Source organism: Thamnophis elegans, chromosome 1 (genome assembly GCF_009769535.1).
Source record: "Thamnophis elegans isolate rThaEle1 chromosome 1, rThaEle1.pri, whole genome shotgun sequence".
NCBI classification, from domain to species: domain Eukaryota; kingdom Metazoa; phylum Chordata; class Lepidosauria; order Squamata; family Colubridae; genus Thamnophis; species Thamnophis elegans.
The window spans coordinates 68170836-68197996 of record NC_045541.1 but is presented as its reverse complement, the minus strand read 5'-3'; the positions used below and the strand labels follow the sequence as shown (position 1 = coordinate 68197996).

Here is a 27161-nt window from a genome sequence, read left to right as displayed (position 1 = left end):
ACACATCTTTGAGGGACTTGAAAGACCAGTTTGGGACAGATGCTCATGGTGAAAAATCTATGCGGTCCTTAGGAGTTGAAAACAACTTCATGGCATGTAATCAATGGCTGGTTAGTTTGAGAGGCAGGGTGTTCTATGAATAATTTTTAGTTAAAAGTCCATTCTTCCCTTCAGATCAAAGTTGGGGGCGGGGGGGGGGAAAGGTTTGTCAGTTTCCAGCAGAGGAAAATTCTGCTTAACATGAATCACCTTTTCCTTTTGCTATTCTTAGTCACTTCCGCTTACCTGACAAGCAATGGATGGAATAACCGCCTGTGCCTCTCTTTCAAGTGTACTAAAATACAAAAACTTCTAAATGGGTGGCTCATGCTTTACATCAGTATCACATCGTAGCTAATAAAATTATTGTAACATGAAAGAGGAAGATTCGGGGCACAAAAAGAAAGTGGCATTGATATGATTTGTATACAATCCAGCGGGGGGCGATGTGAACACATTGTGATGCAGTGAATAGGTGGGAGCGTGTTTTCTCCTGCCCAAGTAGAGCATGGCTTTAAAGGCAAACCCTCTGATTTCTCTCAAGTTCTCCTTCTCTACTGGAAGCCTGTGTTTCAAGAGGAAAGGAGTGGATATTGATGACTTCTTTCCTTTTAGCCAACATACCCTTCAAAATGCACTTTAGACTTTGAGTATATTCCCAGCCAGCTCATTGATAGCAGAAGCTGAATGAACCTGTCTCAACAGGAGGAAGGCTAAGCAGGTGGCACTGCCTGGCAGATTTCTTCTGGGTTAGACCCAGTGCTTCACCAGGAGATTTCCAGAGAACGTCAGGGCTGTTGGTATATGGGAAAATCAAGAAACACCCCGAGAAGATAGCAGTGCCAAACCATTTTTATAGGATTGCCAAGAAAACTGCTTGGATCTGAGCATGAAGTCACCAGCTCAGCTTGAAGCAATCTTAAGAAAAGGAGGTAGAGCTCAGTGTGACATACCGCTCTGTATCAATGAATACAAGCGTTGGGCATCCACGCTATGATTTCTCATGAACGGAGCCAAAAACCTTTGGAGCCATAATAGCATCTTAAAATGTGGCTTTTATTTGATAACAACCTGAGAAACATTCAGCAATGTACAAAGAGGGAAAACACAGCATTCTTTAAGAACAACAGAGAAAGAATGCTATTTTTTTTTAAGGCCAATCTCACTTTCCACCCCCCACCCTCGGCAGCTGTAGTGGTACAATGTGATCGTGTTGTGGTAGAATAGCTGCCTTGATGATGCAGGTGCTAAATGGGTAAGGTCAGGTTTACAATTTTTGTTTCTTTCATAAAATGGAGGCAACCCTGTTCTTAATAACAAAACAAGCATCTCTGCGGCAGGAAACAGTTCCTGCAGCTGCAGATCAACCAGATAGAGAAGCTAGAAATGAGTCAAAGCGTGGGGGGGGGGGGGGGGAGGAAGCATTTTTTCCCCTAATGTTACAGTTATAAACAGCAACAATAAAATTAGCAGGAACCCCCAACATTTGCTCTGCTTTGGGATGCAACAGTTGCTGGGAGAAGCTGACAAGGATTAAATAAACACAAGTTTGACTTGCCGGGCGTTCCATTTGTGTTTCAAACATATATTTTTAATATATGATGAAATAAAGTGGTTGGTTGGTTCCAAATGCTCTTTGATGAAATAGATTAGGTAGACCTATCACAGATATATTTCAGGTTCAGTTTTGGCACTTAAAGAAACTTGTTTGCTGTTGGATGTTCTTTGGCGGGAAAGAGAGAGGATGAATATAGTTCTCATTTTTAGGTGTTATACATCAGCCATTTTTACCATTTGTTGTCTACTTGGTGTGTTTGTGTGTGCGCACACGTATGTTAGTATGTGTGTATTTCTTTCACATATCATACCCCCCCCCCCCAGAAAGACACACAGGGAGATTTGTCTTTCTTTTGTACGCTACTGAGTCACATTGTCTGAGCTGAGCAGCCATAAAAATGCTTTAAATAAATGAACTTTATTGATTTTCCTGGATCTCTCAGCAATTTTCAGTACCATTGGTCTGGCATCTTATTGTCCAGACAAGGTGTAGCTACAACTGCCTTCAAGTGGTTCTTGCTTACAGCTGGATGGCAAATGGTTACCTGGGAGTAGGACTTATTGCTGGTTGTTTTTGGTACATCTGTTACTATTTTATTGCCTTTTTATGCTAGGCAAAGATACTGTTAGTGTCCCAGGTTTTAAATAATAACACTCTTGTGATATTTTTGACTTCATGTTGTTGCTTTTCCCCTCTCTTACTGTGATATGCTGCTGATTAAAATAACTGAATTTAATTTATGTTGCATTAATTGAATGGTTGCATGTGTTAATTATTTTGAGCTGTTTTAAAATAAGATGTGTTGTGTGTATAGTTTAAATGAATATAAATAAACAAGCCACCACTTCAGTGGTGTTCTAAGCATATTAACTAATCACCAGAATACTTTAAAGTATCCTGGAAGGGAAGTTATTCTTTAAAAAAAAAAAAGACTGCTAGAAATCTCAGAAATAAAAATGACTCACCCAAAGGCTTGTCCCTACCTCACAGCCCCTGCCTCCATAATAACACATGTTAAGTCTCAACTTGATAGATGGAGAAAAGTATTAACACAGAAACAATAAAGTTGCTTTATTGTCAAGGGGCAACTGGACTTCCTGGTTTTTCTCTGGTTTTCGCTTCTTGGATGAGAAGTAAAACATCTTCAAAGAAACCCCAGAAAGTCCAGTTGCCTCTGAAAAAGCACCTTTGGGACAATAGTTGTTTTGACATTTTAATTAAATTTAAATATGGTTCTGTTCTCCTCACCATTCATTTATTTATCCTGGTCGCATGTGGCCCCCAATTTGAAACAACACACATGCTTTGAAGTTAGATCTATTGCTGAACTTCAGGCTGCAAAGAAATTAAATGTAAAACATTGCAGACTAGTACAGAACAGCAGGAGGTGAGAAATGTACAGTGTCATCCCAATCATAAATAGTCTAAGTTAGAAATTTAATTTATTTGTTCACTAAATCCCTAAAGTATCCAACTTGAATCCAATGCAATGCCTTGGCAACATAGGAGGGACAGAACCATTCCTGCACCTCATGATTCGTATGCTAGGCTAGCCTGAACAGGGGAATAAAACCCTGTGGTCACAGCATACTAAACCAAAATGCCTGTGTGTGTGTGTGTTTTAATTGTATGTTGTTAACTATTTTTTTTAGACAAGGGGAAAAAGAGAAACAAGAAGAAAAAAAAGAAAACCTAGAGTAACTAAATAGTGAATTTACCAGCATGATTGGTTTAGATTCAATTTTTCAATATTTCTTAATTAGTTTTAAATGACTGAGTATTTAATAGCAAGTTGGAAAAGAAATTCAGGTTTATGAATTTGTTTCATTCTATTCAATCATTGGAATTGTCCAGCTTGCCACCAAGTATGGAAAAATGATCCAACCTGGCTGTTACTTTACCAACTATTTTTAGAGAGTGAACTGCCCATTTTAGCAAACAATGCTGGAATGAAACATCAGCAATAAAATACCTGATACCAGTTTTTTCTAAGTATGTTTGGTGTGAATTTAATGTTTTTTTCCCCATTGAAATTCCTCTTGAGATATAATAAATATTATATGTAGGATCTTCATCCATTTAATCACAGCCTCTTTAAATTGTTTGGTTTCTGAACATATTTCAATATATAAGCCCTGGAAAATGCTCTGAATTTGGTTTAAAGGGTTTTCAAATTCATTAAGAGTCTCCAAGTGTTCCCACTCATTTTTGAGATTCTTTTAACTGTTTTCTTGAGATTTTTTTTTACATCTATAATGTTTATTTGAAAAATGAAAACGGGCATTTTCAAAGAGAGTTTCAAAATATTTTCTTAATAATCAAATCTTGCAGTTTATACAAATTGTTATCTCCCTACTGAGTTTGCTTCTTCTTTATTAAAATAAATTTTTAATAACTAGGTGAGAAATAAGTCATTCTTCTCCTGTTTTTAGCACATTTTTAAAAACAGTGTTTTATTATTGCATGATCTCTCTATAAGCCATTTATTTCTGTTGTATCAGTCCAAAGATTTTTGTACAAATCATCTGGGATTTCTGTTCTTTCAATAAATGCAACTCAACCATAAGATGTTATGATGATATGATCCAATCTGTAATCCAAGTTAGACAATAAGGTGGCTGGAGTTGCTGAACCCTCTTGTTCCTTCAAATTTAAGTTAAGTAGTAACTTAAATTTAATTCTCAATCATTTATTAGTCCATCAAAATTGTTACTTGTCTTTATCCACCATTTAATATTTTATTTTCAATTTTTTATTGGGAGTGTTGGACAGAAAATTAAACCTTGGCAGAATGTTCAATTTAATGACTATGATTTCTCTTAATTAATATTGTTTTAACTTTCTCCATCTTAAATATATATCTAGTGTTATATTTTTGAAATTTTGTAAAAAAATTCTAGATTTAAGTAGGACTTTATTATCAATCTATGTGGATTTGGGTTTAGAATGCAGTGTTTAAACTGTAGATTCACTTTTATAAACATATTATGGTTTATTCCAGAAGCCATTTTTAAGCAAACCAAGAATCAATTTGTTATATGAACATAGCAAAATTCTTCATCTGAAGGATTACTGGTTATTGTTTGAAACATGCTTTTAACTTATATCCTTATCCTTTCACATTAAAAAACCTAACATCTGATTTAATCAATAGAATAGAATAGAATAGAATAGAATTCTTTATTGGCCAAGTGTGATTGGACACACAAGGAATTTGTCTTTGGTGCATATGCTTTCAGTATACATAAAAGAAAAGATACATTCGCCATGAATCATAAGGCATGACACTTAATGATAGACATAGGGTACAAATAAGCAATCAAATCATACTAGGAAACAATCAATATAAATTGTAAGGATACAAGCAACAAAGTTACAGTCACAAGTGGGAGGAGATGGGTGATAGGAACAATGAGAAGGTTATTAGTAATCGTAATGCAGACTTAGTAAATAGTTTGACAGTGTTGAGGGAATTATTTGTTTATCAACAGATAAATAAAATCAATACATTTCATTAACTAATATAAAAGAATAAGATTAAGATTTCTCTCAAATCACCTAACTAGATACTTGCAGATGCAATGTACTTTCTATACAACACTATAAAATGAAAACTGAAAGTGCTGTTCATTTATCAGCTTTGTTCCCAATATACAAACAGATTTCATTAGGCTGTTGTAAATGATAACTTAAGTCTAATCCCAAACTTTGTCCTCCAACCCTCAGACTTGCTGGCTGGGAAATTATGGGAAATGCACCTGGATGAGTCTAAGGCTGAAACCTAGCTTAGATAATAGGTTTGACATGACTTGAATGGCATCCATCCTCACTCCCACTATGCAACCATCACAATTATTTCCTTCTTTCCCTGAACCAGTTCTAATGAAACCATCTGTGTTTTCATTTCCGTTGACTATGGTGATAGAAGCACAGTATGATGCTATTATCAGGATTCATATTCCAGCACATTTTATGAAAGTTGCCCATCCAACCGTGACATTGTTCCTTTCTACATTCACATTGCCTTGATGGAGGACATCAGAAGATTCTGAATGCCATGAAGTCCAACCAACATGTGAAGTACAGGCGACCCAGGATTTAACGATAGCGGTGATGTGATTTGGAAGAGAGCTATATGGGAAAAATGTGTCATCATAATTTCCTCTGAATAGATGCAGTTTCCTCTTGCTCACCCAATATTCGGAGACCGTATGAAAACCCACCTGGATTAATACTTTCCACACAAAAATCAGGAAACAGAACATCTTTATTGTGAGGCAGAAAATATGTATTGAAATTTTCTCAAGGCATAGAACAATTTAATATAAAGTGACCAATGAGTCCCTCTGGAAGGAAGATGCTGAGATGAAGGATGTGGAAACTTCAGAATGGAATGGATCTTCACTGGGAAAGGCCTGCAGCTAGATGTAAATCTGTGCCTTGGCTGGTAATGGAGTGAATACTGCTGTAGCAGGTAACACAATTAGAGACCTACAAAGGAATTAAATTTAGATGTAGGAATACAGTCAGCAATGACCATCAACACATGGTTGCCTGTCACTTAAGCGTATGTCCCAAATAAGACACCTCAGAGAGTGTTTACTTTATACCCAACAACTATCAGGGCCTTTGCTATACAAAGGTAGGATTTGTACTTCACATTAAACTATAATGTGGTTTAATTACCCTTAGCGTGAAGATGTCACCATAATTTGTTGGTTTAGCTTTAGCATGTTGTGTGAGTAAAGTCATTTGTGGTTTATTTAATACATTATAATTAAACTATCAATATGATATTTAAACAGAATAAAAAAAAATGTTCTTTGTTAGCCCAGACAGTTGTCTCTTACCTTTCTTTCTATAGAACTTGTAGATGCCCAGAATAGCACTGTAGGCCAAGCTTTTGACCCCTAGTAGGAGGAATATAAACTGCCCCGCATAAAGGCTGAGTTGAACCTCAGAGATACCTGAAGCTGATTCTGAAGCTAGAAGGAAAGAAGAGGTTGCTGTTGTAACCGAAGCTAGCGGCACGCTTAAGGAGACATTTCAGGCTGATATTTTAATACCCCCTCCCCCATTCAGTTTGTAAAGCTGGCAATCCAAATGTTTTGAGTTGGACTTTTTCCATATCATTCTACTGAATGCTAATCCTTTCAATAAATAAGTAACAGGTCTTGGTCAGTCCTCTTGGATAGGTCATGCAAAAGTAGCAAATTGTTAATTTTAAAATGTGATTTATTACTGGTGCTTCTAGGGAAAATTGCAGGATTTTTGCCCCAGCCATCTGCCAGAACAATTTGACTGTTGGAGTCTAAGCAGGCCCCACTCTCTCTCTCCCTCCCTCCCTCCCTCCCTCCCTCCCTCTCTTTCTCTCTCCCTCTCCCTCTTCCCCTCTGTGTATGTATATGGCAGTAGAGGTGATGGGTATAGTTTGCCATTTTGTCAGTTCTGCTCAACCCTCTTCCTTGTAAAACTCTGACTTTACATGGCTGATCCAATAATAAACAGCTACATGGATGCGGGAGGCAGATGGGCTTGACCATTAGTAAATCAACCTCCAAGGCGCAGAAAGGAAGAAGACAAAGCCACTTTCTGGCCACATCTTCCTGATTGCAGAACTCAGCTAGTTGATTCATGCCCCTGCTGCTTGATTAATTGCCCAGCATTTCCTTACCTGTCTCGTGGTCTGGACTGCTCTCCACCAAGTCACTCATCTCCTCCTCCGTTTGCTTGACATGGCAGGAATAGTTGTAGCCTTTCCGCCACTCCTCTGCCAACACACTCAGGCGGCTGGCAGTGGCGAAGTTGCACTCCCCTTCTTTCTTGACTGGCTCAGTAGCAGAGGAGAGTCGGTCAATCTTTTTGTTATTGCACTTCCAGATCACATCCAGCGGCCACTTGTAGCGGAAGCCCTGGGCCAGGCACACAAGGGTGATACGCTTTTTGTGGCATAAAGGTCTCAGGAGAACGACGCTTGGTTGTGGCCGTTTGTCACACTCTGGATCTGCAGGGGAGAAATAACTCGTGTTTTGCCCTTATCGACTCAGCCAACCTTAACCTGTGATTAGAATTAAGACTTAGAAACGAAGCTGCCTATCATGAAAGCTTCATACCCTCCAAGAAAGGTTTGGAGTGGCAGCAGATATTCCATGTTGAAGTCGCATAATGTCTGGAAACATTCCAGCTGGAGATTATATATATATATATATATATATATATATATATATATATATATATATATATATATATATATATATATATATATATATATATATATTAGTGTCACAACCCCTGGTAAGCCCCAATTATGGGAAGAAGCTAACTGCTTCCAACATCTGTCAATCGGCTCGTCACAAGAGTCCATCACGACAGAAACCCAATATTTTTACTGTTGCCTTTTGTTATATTTGTGTTTTTATTTGTGCTGATAAATAAATAAAGGGAGACTAGTATAGATCTATTTCAAGCTATTTAGCTCTCATCAGCTAGCTTACTGGTTCGAATCCCAGTAAGGGTGTGGCTAGCTGATGAGAGCTAAATAGCTTGAAATAGATCTATACTAGTCTCCCTTTATTTATTTATCAGCACAAATAAACACACACACACACACACACACACACACACACACACACACACACACATATATATATATATATATATATATATATATATATATATATATATATATATATATATATATAAGATTTTTTTTTTACAACCCCTGGTAAGCCCCAATTATGGGAGGAAGCTAACTGCTTCCATCATCTGTCCTTCGGCTCGTCACAAGAGTCCATCATGACAGAAACCCAATATTTTTACTGTTGCCTTTGTTATATTTGTGTTTTTTTTTTAATTTGTGCTGATAAATAAATAAAGGGAGACTAGTATAGATCTATTTCAAGCTATTTAGCTCTCATCAGCTAGCCATACCCTTACTGGGATTTGAACCTGGGCTATATTGCACACTAGGCATGCTAGGCAGAGATCTTAGCCATTAGGCCACAGGCTCTTATCCGTTTATCAGCGAAGCCAGGGTGAAAGGTATCTATTAGATTTTTTTACAACCCCTGGTAAGCCCCAATTATGGGAGGAAGCTAACTGCTTCCATCATCTGTCCTTCGGCTCGTCACAAGAGTCCATCACGACAGAAACCCAATATTTTTACTGTTGCCTTTGTTATATTTGTGTTTTTTTTTAATTTGTGCTGATAAATAAATAAAGGGAGACTAGTATAGATCTATTTCAAGCTATTTAGCTCTCATCAGCTAGCCATACCCTTAGATTTAAAAAAAATCTAATAGATACCTTTCACCCTGGCTTCGCTGATAAACGGATAAGAGCCTGTGGCCTAATGGCTAAGATCTCTGCCTAGCATGCCTAGTGTGCAATATAGCCCAGGTTCAAATCCCAGTAAGGGTATGGCTAGCTGATGAGAGCTAAATAGCTTGAAATAGATCTATACTAGTCTCCCTTTATTTATTTATCAGCACAAATTAAAAAAAACAAAACACAAATATAACAAAGGCAACAGTAAAAATATTGGGTTTCTGTCGTGATGGACTCTTGTGACGAGCTGAAGGACAGATGATGGAAGCAGTTAGCTTCCTCCCATAATTGGGGCTTACCAGGGGTTGTAAAAAAAATCTAATAGATACCTTTCACCCTGGCTTCGCTGATAAACGGATAAGAGCCTGTGGCCTAATGGCTAAGATCTCTGCCTAGCATGCCTAGTGTGCAATATAGCCCAGGTTCAAATCCCAGTAAGGGTATGGCTAGCTGATGAGAGCTAAATAGCTTGAAATAGATCTATACTAGTCTCCCTTTATTTATTTATCAGCACAAATTAAAAAAAAAAACACAAATATATATATATATATATATTGGCGTATTGTAAGATTGAGAGTATCTTGGCGACGTTTTGATGAGGTCCCACTCGCCATCTTCAGGCTGGTGCCATTGGCTTTGTGCTCGTGCAAGCACAAGCACGAAGCCAAATGCACCAGCCTGAAGATGGCGAGTGGGACCTCATCAAAACATTGCTAAAATACTCTCAATCTTACACAGAAAAAGACCCGAATATGCCAAGACCTGCATACCTGTACCTGTGAAAATCTACGAAAACAAATTGTTGCTTGTATCCTTACTGTGTGTGTGTGTGTGTGTGTGTGTGTGTGTGTGTATTGGCAGGCATGAAGTTGGAGAAGACTGAACTTCAGTTTAATTATGTCACTTGCTACCACTTGGATGGATGCTTTTACTAAGCAGATCAATTAATGGCAATGGTACCCTTGAATCATATGAATGAACAGGATGACTAAAACAGAATAAAGTCTCTGGTTTTAGCTCCAGGGTATTTTCAAAATTGTGAATGGCAGCATCCATTTCCTCTGGCTGGGCTTGCTTTTAAAATTGTTTATACTAAAGTATTCCTTAAGCCAGCATTTTTCTAGATTTTTTCCCCCAAAAAACTTTGAAGTAAGATAAATAGGCCAAACAAATGCCAACAACAGTGAATAAACTAGCGCAAGACTCAGTCGGTCTCCTGATTTTAACTGTTAGATATAAAGTGTGGTCTTGCTACTGCTTTGTTTTTAAAGTTGCTTGGATGATCTAAATTTGATAACCCTTAAATTGCACTGAGAGACAGATTATAGTGACCAAGACATCGGTTAGATATCAGAAGACCATGAGTTCTAGTCCCACCTTGGGCACAAAGCCAGTTGGGTGCCTTGAGCCAGTCACTCTTTTTCAGCCCTAGGAAGCAGGTAATGGAAAACCACTCCTGAAAAGCCTTGCCAAGAAAACTGCAGGGTCTTATTTGGAGCCTCACCAGGAGTTTAAAAAAAAATGACTGGAAAGCATCCCACCACTAAAAGCATTAGTTCAATTAAATCAGCCTTTCCTAATTAGCAACCACCCATGCGCCTCGGACAGCAGTTCCCAATAGCCTGAGCATAATGGAAAGTATGGTCTAGTATAACTGAAAAGCAACTTGGTCGGGAAAGGCGGCATGAAACCTGCCTAGAGCTGCCTCCGAGTTGGAGTTTTTCTTAAAGCCAGAACCGCTTGGGAGGCTCCAGGGGTCCACTTCCAGAGCGGATCTCAGCGACCAGCTGGCCAAACCTTTCCAAACCTCGCCGCTCTTTCCAGCTTCACTGGAGACCAGCCTTTCCCAACAAGTTCTCCGAAAGCTGCGAAAGAGGCGACTGGTCGGGAGGACCTGCCGGCTTATTTTCGGCAACGCAGGATCAGATCCTGTGACAGGAGGGTTGCCTCTTCCCCAGCCTCGGGTGCAGTTTGTCCTTCGCCCAAGCGGACTGATCGAGGACGTCGCTGACGCTTTGCACCGGCCAGGGCAAGCGGAAAGCCCTTCTGCTGCATGAACTGGGGAGGAGACGGAGGGCTCCAGCGTTTCCTCCGCTGCTTTCTCCCATCCATCCACCCACCGCCGCGCTGGGTTGAATCCTCCAGGCATCTTGCGGGACCTTCCTGCTGGGAGGGAGCCAAGCGGGCACCTTGGGCGCTCCCTTCGCACGTCTAACGAAAGGAGAGTGTGGAGGATCCCTGGGAAAGACGAACCCAGCCATCCTACTACCCGGGGCGGCAATGAAAGACTTTCCGCCCGGCGATCTGACCCCTCTGCCACTCGGAACGACCCAGCCTCGCTCCCTGCCAAGCCATGGGGGTCCCTCCCGGGGGAGTTGAGGACGAGAAGGCGAAGCGGAGCGCTTTGAGACTCACCTGTGACCAGGAGCTGCGTCCCGCTGGGAGCGAAGTGAGCTTGTTCTCACAGCGCTGCAATCTTTCCGGGCGCCTTTGCAAAATCTTCCCGGCACCTTTCGAGCCTTTGAAGGCCGGCCTTTCCGCTCCCCTTCGCCCGCGGGGCTTCCCACGACCAGACGGACCGCGCTTAGTGACCGCTCCGTCCAAAAGGAGGCAAGGGTGTGAGCTCTGCTCGGCCAAGAGCGTTGCAAACGCTCAGGCCGGCGAAAGGGCAGCCGGCGAGCGGGAGTCCTAGTTTCCCATTCGGCAGCCTGCCAAAAGGCCCTGCGCCGCGACACCTGTCCGGCTCCCTTCGACTTCTTCTCCCGGGACCGGACCGGGATCGGAACCCCTTTCCGCGGCTCCTAGCAGCCCCCACCCTAGTTCCCTTCCTGGCCGGAGTATGAGAAGCGCCTTATACCACCGTGCGCTGTACTGTACACAGACAGGCAAGGCGCTGCAAAAACTTCCTTCCACTTTTTGTGCGAAGCCCCGAACATCCAAATCGCACCCACAGCGTTAATTCACGCTCCCTCCTCCGACGCCGGACGGTCGCTGGATATTAGGCGTTTCGGAGGCCGACTAGCTGCCGGGAGCCGGGGGTGGGGTGTCCTACGATCCGGGTGTAGGGGGGGGGGCAAGCCTTAAGCGGCTCAGGTGGTTCTCATGTCTCCTATCTATTCCCCAGCTTGAAATCGTCGATTTCCATTTTTAATTGCAATGCTCTCCCCCTCTTCCAATTTCTAGGATTGGGGATTAGGAATCGGGATTGGTCAAAGGCCCAGAGGATGCTGAACAAAAGGTGTTTGCCAGTGCTACTGTATTGTGCCTGTGGTTTTTTCTTCTTCAACCTTTGCTATAACCCCTGCCTCCCAGGAATCCCACCCCAGTAAAATGTGATAGTGCTGGGCAGGGCTTTTGAGGTGAAAGGTCCACCAAGTGGACAGGCTGGAGGTGACATAGGATGGGCTTTACCTGTAGAAGAATCCAAGGCCAGCCTCTGGTCTCAGCGGGTCATGACATGCCTCCTGCAGTGGTGGGATTATTTTATTTTTTTTGCTACCGGTTCTGTGGGCATTGCTTGGAGGGGCATGGCTTGGTAGGCCTGGCAGGGGAAGGATACTGCAAAATCCCCATTTCCTCCCGATCAGCTGGGACTCAGGAGGCAGAGAATAGATGGGGCGGGGCCAGTCAGAGGTAGTATTTACCGGTTCTCCAAACTAGTCAAAATTTCCACTACCAGTTCTCCCAAACTGGTCAGAACCTGCTGAATACCACCTCTGCTCCTGCCCTCCTAAGAAGAGCATCCACCTCCCCGCCCACAAGCTCAAAAGCAGCACATTAGGATGGAGGATGAGATCATGCCGATGATGCTGATAGTGGTTTGAAACTTGTAATTGCTGAAATATTGAATCATACTGAACATCAGAATTGTAGGATAGAGGAATAAGGATGCTCTAATCCAGTTCCCTGCTCAATTCAGAAATCTCTTACTTCAGTACCCCTAGCAAATGATTATCCAAACTTTAGGTGCATCACATGCTGTCAGTTCAATAGCTGAGAACAGCTCTTAACTATCTGGAAATTCTTCCTGATATTCAACCTAATTTGACTTGTAATTAAAATCCCTTGTCTTTTGTGCTGTCTTCTGAAATAACTTTGAATAATTCTGCCCTGTCTTCAACAGCCTTTCAGATGCTTGTAGACAGTTACCATGTCTCATCCCTGTCTTCTCTCTAGGTAGACATTCATTGCCACCAAGTCTTATTCATAGGATTTTTTCTGCCTATCATTTTGGTTGCTCTCCTCTGGATACACTCCAGTTTTTCAGAGTCCTTTTGAAAACAGGGCACCGAATTTTCTAGGTATGGGCAGACCAACAAAGAATAAAGGGATGCCAGACCAATCTTATTTTATTCTTTGACAATGTGACTAAATTAGTAGATCAGTTAAATGCTGTGGACATAGTATGGTTATAGTATAATTAGACTTATGTAAGGCATCTAACAAAGTAGAACATAACCTACCATATTTTTCGGACTATAAGATGCACCAGTGTATAAGACACACCAATATTTCGAAGAGGTAAGTAATAAAAAAAAAAGTTCCCCCCCCCAGCCCCCAGGAGCACTCTGAAGGCTGGGGGAAGGCAAAAATGCCCCAGTTTTTGCAAAATGGGCAGAAAATGGGCAGGTTTTATTGCAAAAATGGGGGCATTTTTGCCTTTCCCCAGCCCTGCTGAAACCTGCAGAGTGCTTCTGGGAGCTGGGGGAAGGCAAAAATGCCTCCGTTATTCACCTGTTTTTTGCAAAAATGGGAAGCGGGGAGGGTCTTTGGGAAGACCAACATTTCCATGTTGTTATGGGGGGGGGAGGAAAAGTTCATCTTATACTCCGAAAAATATGGTACTTCTTGATAAGCTAAAAAAATGTGGGATAGACAGCATCACCACCAGATGGATTTGTAACTGACTGACAAACCAGACTCAACAAGTAGTCCCTAAACCTCTACATGGAGGGAAGTAAACAGTGGGACATCACAAGTTTCCATCTTGGGCCCAGTACTCTTCATAAATGACTTAGATGAGGGAATAGAAGGGGAACTCATCAAATTTGCAGACAAAACTAAGCTGGCAGGAATGGCCAACACCCCAGAAGACAAGCTCAGGATCCAAAAAGACAGGCCTGAACTATGGGCCCTATCCAACAAAATGAAATTTAAGAAAAGCAAGGTTTTTCACCTAGGCAGGAAAAACCAAAAATACAGATTAGATGAAATCTGACTCAAAAACAATAACTGTGAGAGGGACCTTGGATCATCACTTAAACATGAGCCAGTAGTGTGCAGCAGCAGCCAAAAAAGCGAATATAATCCTTGGTTGTATAAACAGAGGCATAGAATCAAAATCATGTGAAGTATTAGTACCACTTTATAAAGTCTTAGTAAGGCCACACCTGTCATACCACATCCAGTTTTGGTCACCACATTACAAAAAGGATGTTGAGACTTTGGAAAAAGTGCAAAGAAGAACAACTAAGATGATTAAAGATCTGGAGACAAAAATGTGTGAAGAACGGTTGCAGGAATTTGGCTAATCTAGAGAAAAGCAAGGCTAGGGTGACATGATAGCAGCATTCCAGTATCTGAGGGGCTGCCACAAAGGAGAAGGGGGGTCTATTTTCAAAAGCACCAGAAGACAAGACAAGAAACAATGGATGGAAACTAATCAAGGAGAGAAACAACCGGGAATTAAGGAGAAACTTCCAAACAGTGAGAACAATTAATCAGTGGAACAGCTTGTCTTCAGAAATTGTAGGTGCTTCACCATTGGAGGTTTTTAAGAAAAGACTGGACAGTCACGTGTCTGAAATGATAGGGTCTCCTGCTCAAGCAGGGGGTTGGACTAGAAGACCTCCAAGATCCCTTCCAGCTCCATTCTGATTGATTGATTTCTTTTGATTATACTTCTTGTGTTGATGCAGCATTGTATTTGCTGCTTCTTACAGCTGCATCATAGTATTGGCTCATGTTGGACCACCAAGACACCCAGATCTTTTCTGCATGTTCTGCTGCTTATATCCATGCCTTACGTTTTTCATGCACAAATAAAAAGCTTTATATTTGTTCCTGATGAAATGTATCTTCCCCGGGAATGGTGGTGATTCTTCTCACTGGCTGCCACAGGGGCAAGCGGGTGATTTCCTTGAAGCAGCTTGGAAGTGGACTGTTGCCTATGACAGGGCCCTTTGGCTATCAACCGTGTCCCTCTGCACAGAGCTCACCAAAAATTTGTCATTGCCACTTTGACTAAGGTTGATATCTCGGGGGTCAAAGTTCTAAAGCATCTCAGTGATGTTTATTTCAAGAAGAAAAAGCTGCATAAGCCCAAACATCAAGAGGGAGAAGTTTTTGATACTGAGAAAGTGAAATACGAGATTGCAGATCAGCGCAAGCCAGACCAGAAGATTGTGGACTCCAGCTTCTGCCCATCATCAGCTCTGGAGCTATCTGTGTTCGACCTTTTCACTCTCCAATGGAGTTTATCTCCACAAATTGGTCTTCTAAATAGTCCGAAAATACCACCGTAAAAGTTTTGGGGGATTTTTTTTTAAAAAAGAAATGTATCTTACTTGTTTCTGACCATTTTTCTAGCTTGTTATTAAATATTCCCTTCAAGATGGAGTTCTTAAACCTTTTGCCAAGGTGGCGCAGTGGTTAAATGCAGCACTGCAGGCTACTGCTAGATCAGCAGTTCAGCGGTTCAAATCCCACCGGCTCAGGGTTGACTCAGCCTTCCATCCTTCCGAGGTGGGTAAAATGAGGACCCAGATTGTTGGGGGCAATATGCTGACTCTCTGTAAACCGCTTAGAGAGGGCTGAAAGCCCTATGAAGCGGTATATAAGTCTACTGCTATTGCTATTGCCATTGCACCTCCCTTTAGTATAATCTTAATATACAGACCAGGGGTGGGTTTCAACCGGTTCGCACCGGTCCCTGCGATCCGGTTGGTCGCCGAACCCGGAAGTAAGTAACTTCCGGGAACGGCGAAGCCCCCACCCACGCCCGCGCGCGCCCGCACACCCGCGCCCGCTCCTTACCCGGTTTTTACGAATTCTGCGCTTCCACGCATGCGCAGAATGCATACAGCGCCTGCGCGATCCTCCAGGAGCAGCTGGAGCATCGTGCAGATGCTAGTACGCACGCGCGTGCCGTGTGCGTGCGCGAGGACGCCGCGTGCGTGCGCGAGGACGCCGCCGGCCTCGTTCCAACCGAACCGGTTGGAACGGGGCGAGAAACCCACCCCTGATACAGACCCACCCATCCCTTTAAAATCCAAGCCTCCATATGAACACACATGAACAATGAAAACAATTCAATGAAACTTTGAGAAACAATGATTGATTGCAACAATGTACAATAAAAAGGTTCTTCACCCTTCCCTTGCACTCTCTCTGCAGCTCTCCAAACTGTACACCTCGCCTGAAAACCCCTGCTTTAAAGGGTTGCTATCCTCCTGTCTTTTTGTCACCTGCCAATCTGATAATGTTTTAACCCTGGAGCTCCTGTTCAATCAAGCATGTTCCAAGTAATGATAGCTTAGCACAGTCACATTTTGCCATCTTCTTGATTGGAATCACAAAGAAGGCTTTGTTGAATGGTTGGCTGAAATCAAGATATATTATGTCCACTGCATTTGCATGATCGACGAACTAGTTATTGTCAAGAAAGTTTGCACTCAGGTCCTCCCCCCCACTTTTGGAATTGCATCAACTCCTTTCCAGTTGTTTGGCACCATATGTGTTTCAAACTCTTCTCACAGATCACAGCGAAAATGACACACTACAAGGTTGACCCCCACATCTTTAGTAGCAAGGAAGCACCAGGTTAGAATTCTTGCCTTAAAGGTTTAACTTGTTCATGGTAAGCTGATGCTTCCTCACTACTAAGATGTGGGGGTCAACCTGTTTTCTAAAGCACCAGAAGGCAAGTCAAGAAATAATGGACTGAAACCAAGCAAAGAGAAAAACAACCTAGAACCAAGGAGAAATTTCCCAATGATGAGAACAACCAGTGGAATGCTTTGCCTTCAGAAGTTGTGGATTCCCTATCTGCTGGTTTTAAGAAGAGACTGGACAGCTACTTGTTTAAAATGATATAAGCTTTCCTGCTCAAGCAGTGGGCTGGAGGACTAGAAGACCCCCAAGGTCCTTTCCAACTCTCTTATTCTATGTTCTACCTCTTTACTTACCTTGAAGTGCCACTTCCTGCTTATATCAGCTTTATCTTTAGGTCTATTTGAACACCATTCTCCTTTGCAGAGAAGTCCAAAGTAGGAAAGTAGGATGTCCTCTCTGTGTCACCTGTTACCCCACCACCATCTTCTCCTAGAAGCAAGCCCACTTCTTCCTATTTCTTCCTCTTACTGTTTACATAATTTAAAAAGAACCCTCTTTTCCTTACTCTTAGCTTTTTGAGTGTTAATTTTGCTTTCTGCCGGTTTTAGTTATCTTCTGGTATCCTTCCTTAGTGATTGCACCCAGCTTCCATTGCCCCTTTTAATTCTTAGCATAGTCAAAAGGCCCCCTATGCATCTACAATGATTCTTAAACCACTCATCCATATTTACTATTCACTGAAATAATATGCAGTTGTATTTTCAGTACCTTAATTATGGGAAGTTCAAAATCTTATGTACTCCCTTTGACTTAAAGATTTTTATCTATGAGATGCTGCTCGTTGTCTAAGTTCTTCTTAAAGGGCTTTTCTGAAATTTAGAAGTGCATATCTAACTATGCTGCATTTTCCTTTCTGTAGATAAAAACTCTTATTTTATTTTGACAGCTGAGCAAAGCTCCATTTCCTGTGGTAAAGCTATAAATGATTTAAAATGTGCAAGATGCCAACATCTCTTTTTAAAGTCAGAATTAGCAAACTTTGTTTTTTGCTGGTATGCAAAAGCAGTTATGAGTTTCAATATACATAACCATTTAAAGACAACCTGTCTCCTTAAAATATTATTTACTTCGGGGTTTTAAAACAACCCACTTTGCATTGAGTCCAAATAAACACTCTTTCTGCTCAAACTGTTCTGCCCTTGGTTTTAAAGAATGTTCTACTAAGTTTTAAGATTATTAAATTGCAGTTTTATATTTTCCCATTCACCATAGCTTCTAACACTAACATGAGATATTTGTGCCATTCTTTATTCTCTACCTTAACCCCTAGATGTATTTTTTAAAAATACTTGTACTTCTTTTTGAATACATTTCCTCACCCCTATTAGCTTTGATCTTATAGTTTGATCAGCAACTTAATAGACAAAAATGATCTCCTTTATTGCATTTTTCATCAATACTAAATGGCCTTGGCAAGCCAGGATTCCCCATGAACACAGGCCTTGTCCCTAGTAACCATTCTATGATTCCAATAGTGTTGTGCCAAGCTTGCCTGTATAGTGCAAAACTGGCTTATCACCAATGGATGTACATTGGATGAACATTTGGCCTCTCAACTCCGACGGTCCTTGGATGAAACCGATTATCTGGATCCCTTTCAGTCGGGTTTCAGGCCTGGTTACAGCATGGAAACTGCTTTGGTCGCGCTGATCGATGATCTCTGGTGAGCCAGGGATAGGGGTCACCCCTCTATCCTTGTGCTCCTTGACCTCTCAGCGGCCTTCGATACCATCGACCATGGTATCCTTCTGCGACGGTTGCGAGAGGTGGGAGTGGGAGGCACCGTCCTTCGGTGGTTCTCCTCCTACCTCTCGGACAGATCGCAGTCGGTGTTGGTCGGAGGGCAGAGGTCGACCCCAAGGCCCCTCAACTATGGGGTGCCGCAGGGTTCGGTCCTGTCCCCCCTCCTATTTAACATCTACATGAAACCGCTGGGTGAGATCATACGCCGGCATGGGATCAAATACCACCAATATGCGGACGATACGCAGCTGTATCTGTCCGCCCCGTGCCAACTCAGTGAAGCAGTAGAAGTGATGTGCCACTGCCTGGAGGCTGTTAGGGTCTGGATGGGAGTAAACAAGTTGGCACTCAATCCAGACAAGACTGAGTGGCTACTGATGTTCCCTCCCAAAGATTGGCCAAGTATTCCATCTCTCAGGCTGGGGGGTGAAATTATACACCCCTCAGAGAGGGTTCGCAATTTGGGAGTCCTCCTGGACCCCCAGCTGACTTTAGAACACCATTTGTTGGCTATGACCAGGGGGACCTTTGCCCAGGTTCACCTGGTGCACCAATTGCGACCCTACCTGGATCGGGAGGCCCTTCAGATAGTCACTCACGCCCTTGTGAACTCAAGACTGGATTACTGTAACGCACTCTACATGGGGCTGCCCTTGAAGAGTGTTCGAAGACTTCAGCTAGTCCAGAACACAGCCGCGCGAGCGATCGTGGGTGCACCCAGGTACACCCACGTTACACATATCCTCCGCGAGCTGCACTGGCTACCTATTAGTCTCCGGACTCGCTTCAAGGTGCTAGTCGTTACTTATAAAGCCCTACATGGCATCGGACCTGGGTACCTGAGAGACCACCTCCTGCCAATTACCTCCTGTAGACCGATCAGATCGCACAGACTAGGCCTCCTCCGGATCCCATCTGCCAGCCAATGTGTTCTCTGTTGCAGCTCCAGCCCTCTGGAACGAGCTCCACGTCGAGATCCGGACCCTTACTACTCTCCTGGCCTTCCGCAAAGCCACAAAGACCTGGCTGCTCCGGCAGGCTGGGGGGCTGTTGAAATAGTCAGCCCCACGGGAACTATGGATGTTGTGTATTTTAAATTGTTGTTTGTCTATTTGTCTATTTATCCCCTTCCTTTGTTTATTGTAAGCCGCCCGGAGTCCTTCGGGAGTGGGCGGCATACAAGACCAATAAATTCAATTCAATTCAATTCAATCTTTGGCCTGCCACACTAATATTCTATTCTACTATGCTGTTTCAATAGTGGGGAATTGGGAAAGGAAATAGTAAGGAGTAGAATGAGATGTTGTCAAAATAAAATTCCTTTCTAGAATCCAATGTCATCCTTTGTCTGTACACCTCTGCACCTGACCGGAACTGGATGGGTGGAACTGCCAGCATGGCAGTGGAAGATTGGACCATGTGATGGATTTGTGGGTGTGGGGCAAGATCATGAACTCTCAACTGGGTAGGGGGAACCAAGGAAGCTCAGATTCAGGTTTTCCCAGATGTGCCAACATGGCTCTTTTAATAAATTGGAACTTTGAGCAATACTTTGCCTTGGACTCTGATTTAATTTTGGATGCTATTTGGAATCCTGACACTACAGGCTCCTGATTGCTGTTTTCTTACATTGGTTGGCAATCAGCGATGGGATTCATTTACCTTACCTACTGGTTCACAAATGTGAGTTTTTGTGCATGCGCACAGCCTTCTGCAAATGCACAGTGCTCGCACATTATGTCGGGATGGGTGGAGTCTCCTGCAGCAGCTGCTCCCAGTTCAGCCGAACCGAAGGGAATTGGCTGAATACCACCTCTGTTGGCCATACGCTGAAGGGGAGAAGAACAAAGAGGAAAAACCAACTGCTTCTAATGAGTGGTTCACCCACAAACCAGGACAACACCACTGGGCAATGATTCAAACAAAAGGAAAGAAGTCAGCTCAATGTAACTGACAGTGGGCTCAACTATCAGTTCTATGTTGGTATTGTTAATGCCAAGTCAAGAATGGGGTGATTGTGTTCTAACTAGCAGTTAGAAAACAACTTGAGTTATGCTAAGGATTACTATAAATTGATTCCTCCCCCACAATCCAAACCTATGTATAATCAGAAGACAGCACCACTGTCATCCATGTATGTGTATACTCAAAGTGGGGAAAAGGGGGAAAAAGCCACATACACCTCTTAGGTACTAAATAAAACTAAGAATATAGTCATATCACATCATAAATTAAATTATTGATAATATCAACAATATAAAAGAAAATCTTATACACTCATATATGTGGTCCAATTTCTAAATAGTCCTCCAAGATGGACTCCTGGTGATAAAATCTATGTTCAAATATAGAAAGAGAAATGAGTTCTTTAGACCATTGTATAATTGATGGCAAATGGATGTTCTTCCAGCTTTATAGTATCCTTTTTTTGTGATCATAAAAGCAGACAATATTTATTTCCATTATCTTCCTGTTAGTTTCCAAACCATTGATATATAATTCAAAGGAATGTAAGCCTCTATAAAAGGAATGAGTCTCTGAGAACAGAATTAATGATAAAACAATTTCTATCCAGAGAGTACCCTTGTGGCGCTTGGTGACATCTGGCATGAACCAGTGTTGCTTTTTAAGCATAACGTCTCCAGTAGTGAGTTGAAACTATCAATTTCTTTCTTAAAAAATGATAGGTATCCACGTGCGAAATAATTGCATTGTTGATGTTGAATTAACCATAATTTTAAACATACGGAAATGTGACGCAGGCCCAGAAGACAGTGTAGTGATAAACATTAATGCTTACATACCCAATATTTCCCAATATTCTTGGATGTCTACTTTAATGTGTTCTAATAGCCTTTTATAAATAGCTGTTACAGGCTTATTATTATAAACAATATGTTAAATCCTCTAGAGCTAGAGAAGCACTTAAAGCTGCTGGCCCACATCTAGATCATGTCAAAAAATGTTTTAACTGAAGATATTGCCTCTCTGCACTGTCTGGCAAATGATACTTATATTTCAACTCCTCCAATAAGACACCCCCCCCTCTATTAAATGGAGGTAGTACATTGAACAACATAATATCAATGCTCCAAATTTGTTTCCAGGTCAAAATGCTGATTGTTCCCATGCAAATTCTAACCAATCCAATCCTGCTTAAATTTGGGGATCAGCCTAGGTCAAATAAGTTTTGTGACCTGCAGAGATATAAGCCCATTTCCTGTTTTGTTTCTATTTGAAGAATAATTAGTTTGATATGCTACCACCCACTGTGTCATGCACGGATGGGCCAGCGGAGAAACTGTCCCACCACATTAAGCCCACTTTCTTGGATATGTTGTTACATGACGTTGAGGCCCAGAGGTGTTTTGGGTGCATAGGCACCTTAATTTAATCTTTAATCTACCTGTCCTGTTCAAAAGTTGGTTGGATGCACCCTGCTAGCCATGCTTTTTGAACCAAAAAGATATCATTTGATCACATAAAAATAATCCTCCAGGGCTTGGTTCTTGGTTGCATAGGGCCATTAAAACTTATTATTTACTTTGAGCAAATTAATGAAGTGTATCATCAATGACCTTTAAGTCAGCTGAAAGACAGTTCCATTTATATCCAGGGAAGCTCAAAGATATCTGGAGGTTGCATTTGCCCATTTATTTATTTCTATTTATTTTGTTTAGAATGGAATAATGCACAGAGACTAGTGATGCTGGGCTAAACAAGATGCTGTCCCAATGCCATCCTGTCCAGTCTGCAGCATACAGTATATGGATGGATGATTTGGGTTAGGCCAAAGCTAATTTTAAGATTCAGCATGATCTGTGAGTCTAGTTCAGGGGTGAAATTCAGCATGTTCTGACAAATTCTGGAGAACCAGAAGCAGAAATTTTGAATAATTCGGAGAACTGGCAAATACCACCTCTGGCTGGCCCCAGAGTGGGGTGGGAATGGAGATTTTGCAATATCCTTCCCCTGCCACACCCACCAAGCCACGCCCACAGAACCGGTAGTAAAAAAAATTGAATTTTACCACTGGTCTAGTTATTATACTTGTTTAGTTTGCTTACACTTGTTGCTGTTCTAAGATAATTATTTTTATTACATTGAAATACTTGCATGATAGAAGAAAATATTTGTAACAGGGTTGAACTGTGGGATCTTTGATTTCTCTGAGCTTGGTGGTTTTCCTGCAGATGTTTCATTACCAAACATCAATTAGATAACAACATCAGTGCTACATAAATACATTATTCATTTAGTTTGAAGGGCAGCATATGCTCATTACAAAGGCATGATGCAGGTACAATTGTTTTATGCACTATTAGTGAACCAGTTACAGAAAAAGTATGTTGATCATTATTTAATTGGCTTGTCTTCTGAACATTTACATGAATAAGGAAAGAATAGGAAAGAATAGCCAACTTCATCATCAGTAGTTAGGCAATCTGATCCTATCCAGCATTAGGCAGACCAAATTTCCATTTTCTTATGTATACAGAAAAAGAATCAGAATGAAAGAGAGAAGGTTTAAACTGGGAAAGAAATAGTGGGGAAAAGTTAGTACTTCTTTCCCTCCACCTCCCCTTCTTTCTTGCTCAGGATCACAACAATTTTGTACAACAGCTTTAGTGACTTATCTAACCAGATGTTTCCAGGGAGGAAAGAGTCAACTGTCTGCTTCCTTTTAGGTTTTGCTTATGCCTTCAAAGGTAAAACCAGCTGTTCATTTTTCCCACCACAAGAGATTTTTGTAAAGGCAGTTCCTGCTATTGTATCATAGTGGATCCCTGTAAACACAGTAATTGACTGCTTTGCAGAAACTCTGGAGCAATCTCACTAGGTCTATTTGGAAGCCCGAAATTCCTCTTCGTTGTGTTTCCATTGACCATTGTCTCCTTCTCTCCCTATAAATAACTGCCTAGTAGGCAGGTATTTCAGAGGCAGGATTTCCCAGAGAGAAGAAACATTCTCCAGTCCACTATCTGTCTGGCAACTAGGGCAGCATTTTAGAGCTGCTAAAGTAAGATAGGTAAGTCTAATTCAGCTACCTATTTTCAATACTGATGACCAGATGTTAACTCAAAAAGAATTGTCGATCTTTGCAGACTAATGATTTACATTCATCTCAAACTGATTATTATTTGTTTTCAAAATGGTAATGTTGGTGTAGCAATCTACCATAGCTTGGCTGAGATACAATGGTGGGTTCTAATCCACCAGTTGGAATTCAAAAGGGATATACTGCACCAGGCTAGGGAAATTCCAGTGTATTTGTATACTTTTTTGAAACCATCAGAAGCTACAATCTTATAGTCATTTACGTGGCTGGAAATAATTCTCAATGAATGCCATAGGGCTTACTTTTGGAGCAGATGCTTTGTGGATGGTATGGCAAGTTGGTGGCCATCATTGAATGTTGTGAGGCAAATTTTGGGGCTAGGCTTTGATATTGCATTATGTCTTAATGCAGTTAACTTAATTCAGCTTGTTGTGTAAACTCAGCCATCAAGGTTTACATGATACACAATCATTAATCAAATTATGGCTTAATATGATGTTTAGACCCATTTTCTACAGTACAAAAGGTAGAATAGAATTGTGAACTTTCTTGTAGAGTAAAAGATCAATTAAAGAGAGAAAGAGAAAGTTAGTGATTATCCTGGAGTAGAAGAAACTTCTACTACTCTTTCATATAGCAGGAAAAAACTAGGATCGAGAGGAATTCATTGTTGCCAATCAAGAAGAAATAGGGTCCAGAACTGCCCATCCAATCCTGGTGGCTTTCAGATATACTGAAACTACAACTCTGAGAATCTCTAGCCATTGAGATAGAGGGCTCAGGTTGGGAAAGTCTAACAACAATGATAGTAAGAATTGCTAGATATGTTAAAGCTCTTTCCTCCTCTAGCTAGGATGTGACTGGTCCTCCAACTCTTTGGCTAACTAGGGCCCCTTTGTATTCTGTGTTTCATGAAGCAGCTTTGAAATGAGATGGCCCAGGTATGCAGAGGGAAGAAAAGGGATCTTCCTTGAGTATGTGTGTGGACTTGTATCCCGTGAGGGGAATACAAGAAGCACACAGATGCCCGTTAGATTTCTACCAACCCCTGTTCCTATCTCAACTCCGCAGTCATCCATGCCAACACAAAGATAGAATCCTTAGCCACTTCAATGGAGGTTTTTCAGATTCAAAATTCAATCCTTGCCTTTTGTTCAGTGACTGAATTGACTCCACAACTGCTCAGCTTCCAGGTCTTCCAGCTTTTGTAGGCCTTTTCAGAACGTGCCCAGATGCCGGAGGATCATCTGTTCAAGCAGCAAGCATATCAACATACATAGCAATTCTCTTGGTTGATCTGTGAAGTCCAATTTTAGTCCTTCCCCTTCAGTAGTATGGCAGGAGATAACAGCTAGGTCAATTCACTCCAGAATTATTGTTTACCAGGCCTAGAAAGATAGAATAGCAATATAGCAATAGCAGTTAGACTTATATACCACTTCATAGGGCTTTCAGCCCTCTTTAAGCGGTTTACAGAGTCAGCATATTGCCCCCAACAACAATCTGGGTCCTCATTTTACCCACCTCGGAAGGATGGAAGGCTGAGTCAACCCTGAGCCGGTGAGATTTGAACAGCCGAACTGCAGAACTGCAGTCAGCTGAAGCAGCCTGCAGTGCTGCATTTGACCACTGCGCCACCTCGGCTCTTCAGTGGGTGTGGAAGATGGGAATCTGCCCTCATGATGAAGAGGAGGAAGAAGATGAAAGAAAGAGAGCAACTTGCCTATCCTGTGTTGGACAGGTCATCCCAATATTATTGGATGAGATGCATATTTCCACCTCCCTCCTCAGATACACCAATGCTTACCACACTGCTGGGCTACAAAGAGGAGGAGGCATTGGATAAGCACAGAGGCAGGCAAAGCCACAACTGCAGCCCTCTTGGTCTTGAATTAACAGACAATGGAAGCTTTTCTAAACTAACAGAAAAATGGAAGCTATGGTTTCCTGCAAAGGCGCTCACTCTTTTGCATAGGAACACCAATGGTGAGCTATATTAAATGTGCATGTTTCTATACTAAAGCAGTTTCACCCATTCCTCAAATGAGAAATGCACCAATTAATATTTGGTAAAACTTTTCTAAATTAAAAAAAAAATACCTAAAACTTTTTTCTGGCAAATACATTCCTTTTTTTGGATTAATGTATCTCCATTTCATTTTTATTTCTTTTTCAATTGTTTTACCATATATTCCCTTGTGAGTCATGCATACTTAGTTTGCAAGCCCACTGGCAAAGCCATTCCTTCAGTCTTGCTTTTGTTGATGTGAGCCAGTTTTGAACATAGTAATTATCTGGAAAGTAGGATAAACATACAGTAAATAAGCAATAAACATATATGAATTTAAATAAGGAGGGAATGTGCAGCAATTAACAAGTACAGCAAATGTGCCTCTGTGGCTTAGGAGCTTTTAAAATAATTTCATATAGTTAAAATTATGTTGTAGAATCATTCCAAATAATAAAAAAGTGCTTTATAAATCTATTCTTGGAAAGTAAATTAAAGAAGTAATGTCCACCCTGAACTTTAAAATGGGAAGGAGGATGGCATTTTCTCTCCCCATTCTCCGCCTCAATGTAAATGCTGCATTTTAACACAGTGAATCTCTGAGCTGTTGTTTCTTTAATTATGACTTTTTCTTTATGTCATAAAGAAGGGCACAGGGAGACTTCTCTCATCTACTAAAACTCTTCCAGATAATGTGTTTCTGCAAACTCCTGGCTTTTCACTGCATCCCACTGCCTGGTTTAGCAATATATCAGAAACATTGCCTAATGATTAAATAAATAATGCAGCTTTTTATCTGTTGCAGCAACATTTCCTGCCCCCCCCCTTTATTCCTCAGATCTCTGGCTCTCTCGTGTTCCAGCCTCATCTCCTAAAAGCATAGCCCCCTCCCCATCAGGAATCTCCAGTGCCCACTTCTACTGTACAGTTGAAGAGTGCGCTTCTCATTACCGTGTTTTCCCAAAAATAAGACAGGGTATTATTTTCTTTTGACCCCTGGAATGAGCACTTGGCCTTATTTTGGGGGAGGTCTTATTATTTTTGAGGTGCAGGAGGTGCCGAGCATAGTCACATCATGGCTGCTGCTGTGTTGCAATATTTTTGGGGAGGGCTTATTTTTAGGGGAGGGCTTAGTTTAGCGCATGTGCTCCAAAGCCCAATTGGGCTTATTTTCCAGGGAGGTCTTATTTTCAGGGAAACAGGATAGAAAGTTAACATGTCTTATATCAAGTAAAGCTTACCATGTGCTGACTTCCTATCGTTCCATAGAGCTGGGGATAGGGTCAAAAAAAGACAAGAGGCAATACTACAGCCACCAATTTTCCCTTTTTTTGACCCACCTCCCCATGCACAGCACTGTTTCATGCCCATGTCTGTGTAATTTTCTTGGCAACAGTACAAAGTTGTCCTGACTGCTTCCTTAGCGGCTGCTCAAAATTACGACAGGCCTTTCCATCCTAAAAGCTACTTATAACCCGTTTTCAAATTTTAAAATATTCTGTAAATAAGATGCTATTCTTGTGACACCCCACCCC

At 41.6% G+C, this 27161-nt stretch overlaps 1 protein-coding gene and 1 long non-coding RNA gene across 2 annotated transcripts; one reads left to right on the top strand and one right to left on the bottom strand.

The window, feature by feature from the left end:
• Positions 1–5509: 5509 nt before the first annotated feature.
• On the bottom strand, positions 5510–11941 carry LOC116503108. The gene is made up of 4 exons (XR_004254653.1): positions 11339–11941; positions 7272–7601; positions 6448–6582; positions 5510–6088 (listed from the first exon to the last, which is right to left on the bottom strand). It is a non-coding gene; the product is annotated as an uncharacterized LOC116503108 (long non-coding RNA).
• A 3067-nt stretch (positions 11942–15008) lies between these two features.
• On the top strand, positions 15009–15424 carry LOC116505069 (60S ribosomal protein L6-like; the record flags this gene model as incomplete). The annotated part of the gene is given in 3 exon segments (XM_032212388.1): positions 15009–15098; positions 15100–15347; positions 15349–15424. Coding segments are annotated over 3 exon segments (414 nt in total), but the record flags the coding sequence as incomplete, so codon positions are not given.
• Between the last annotated feature and the right edge of the window lie 11737 nt (positions 15425–27161).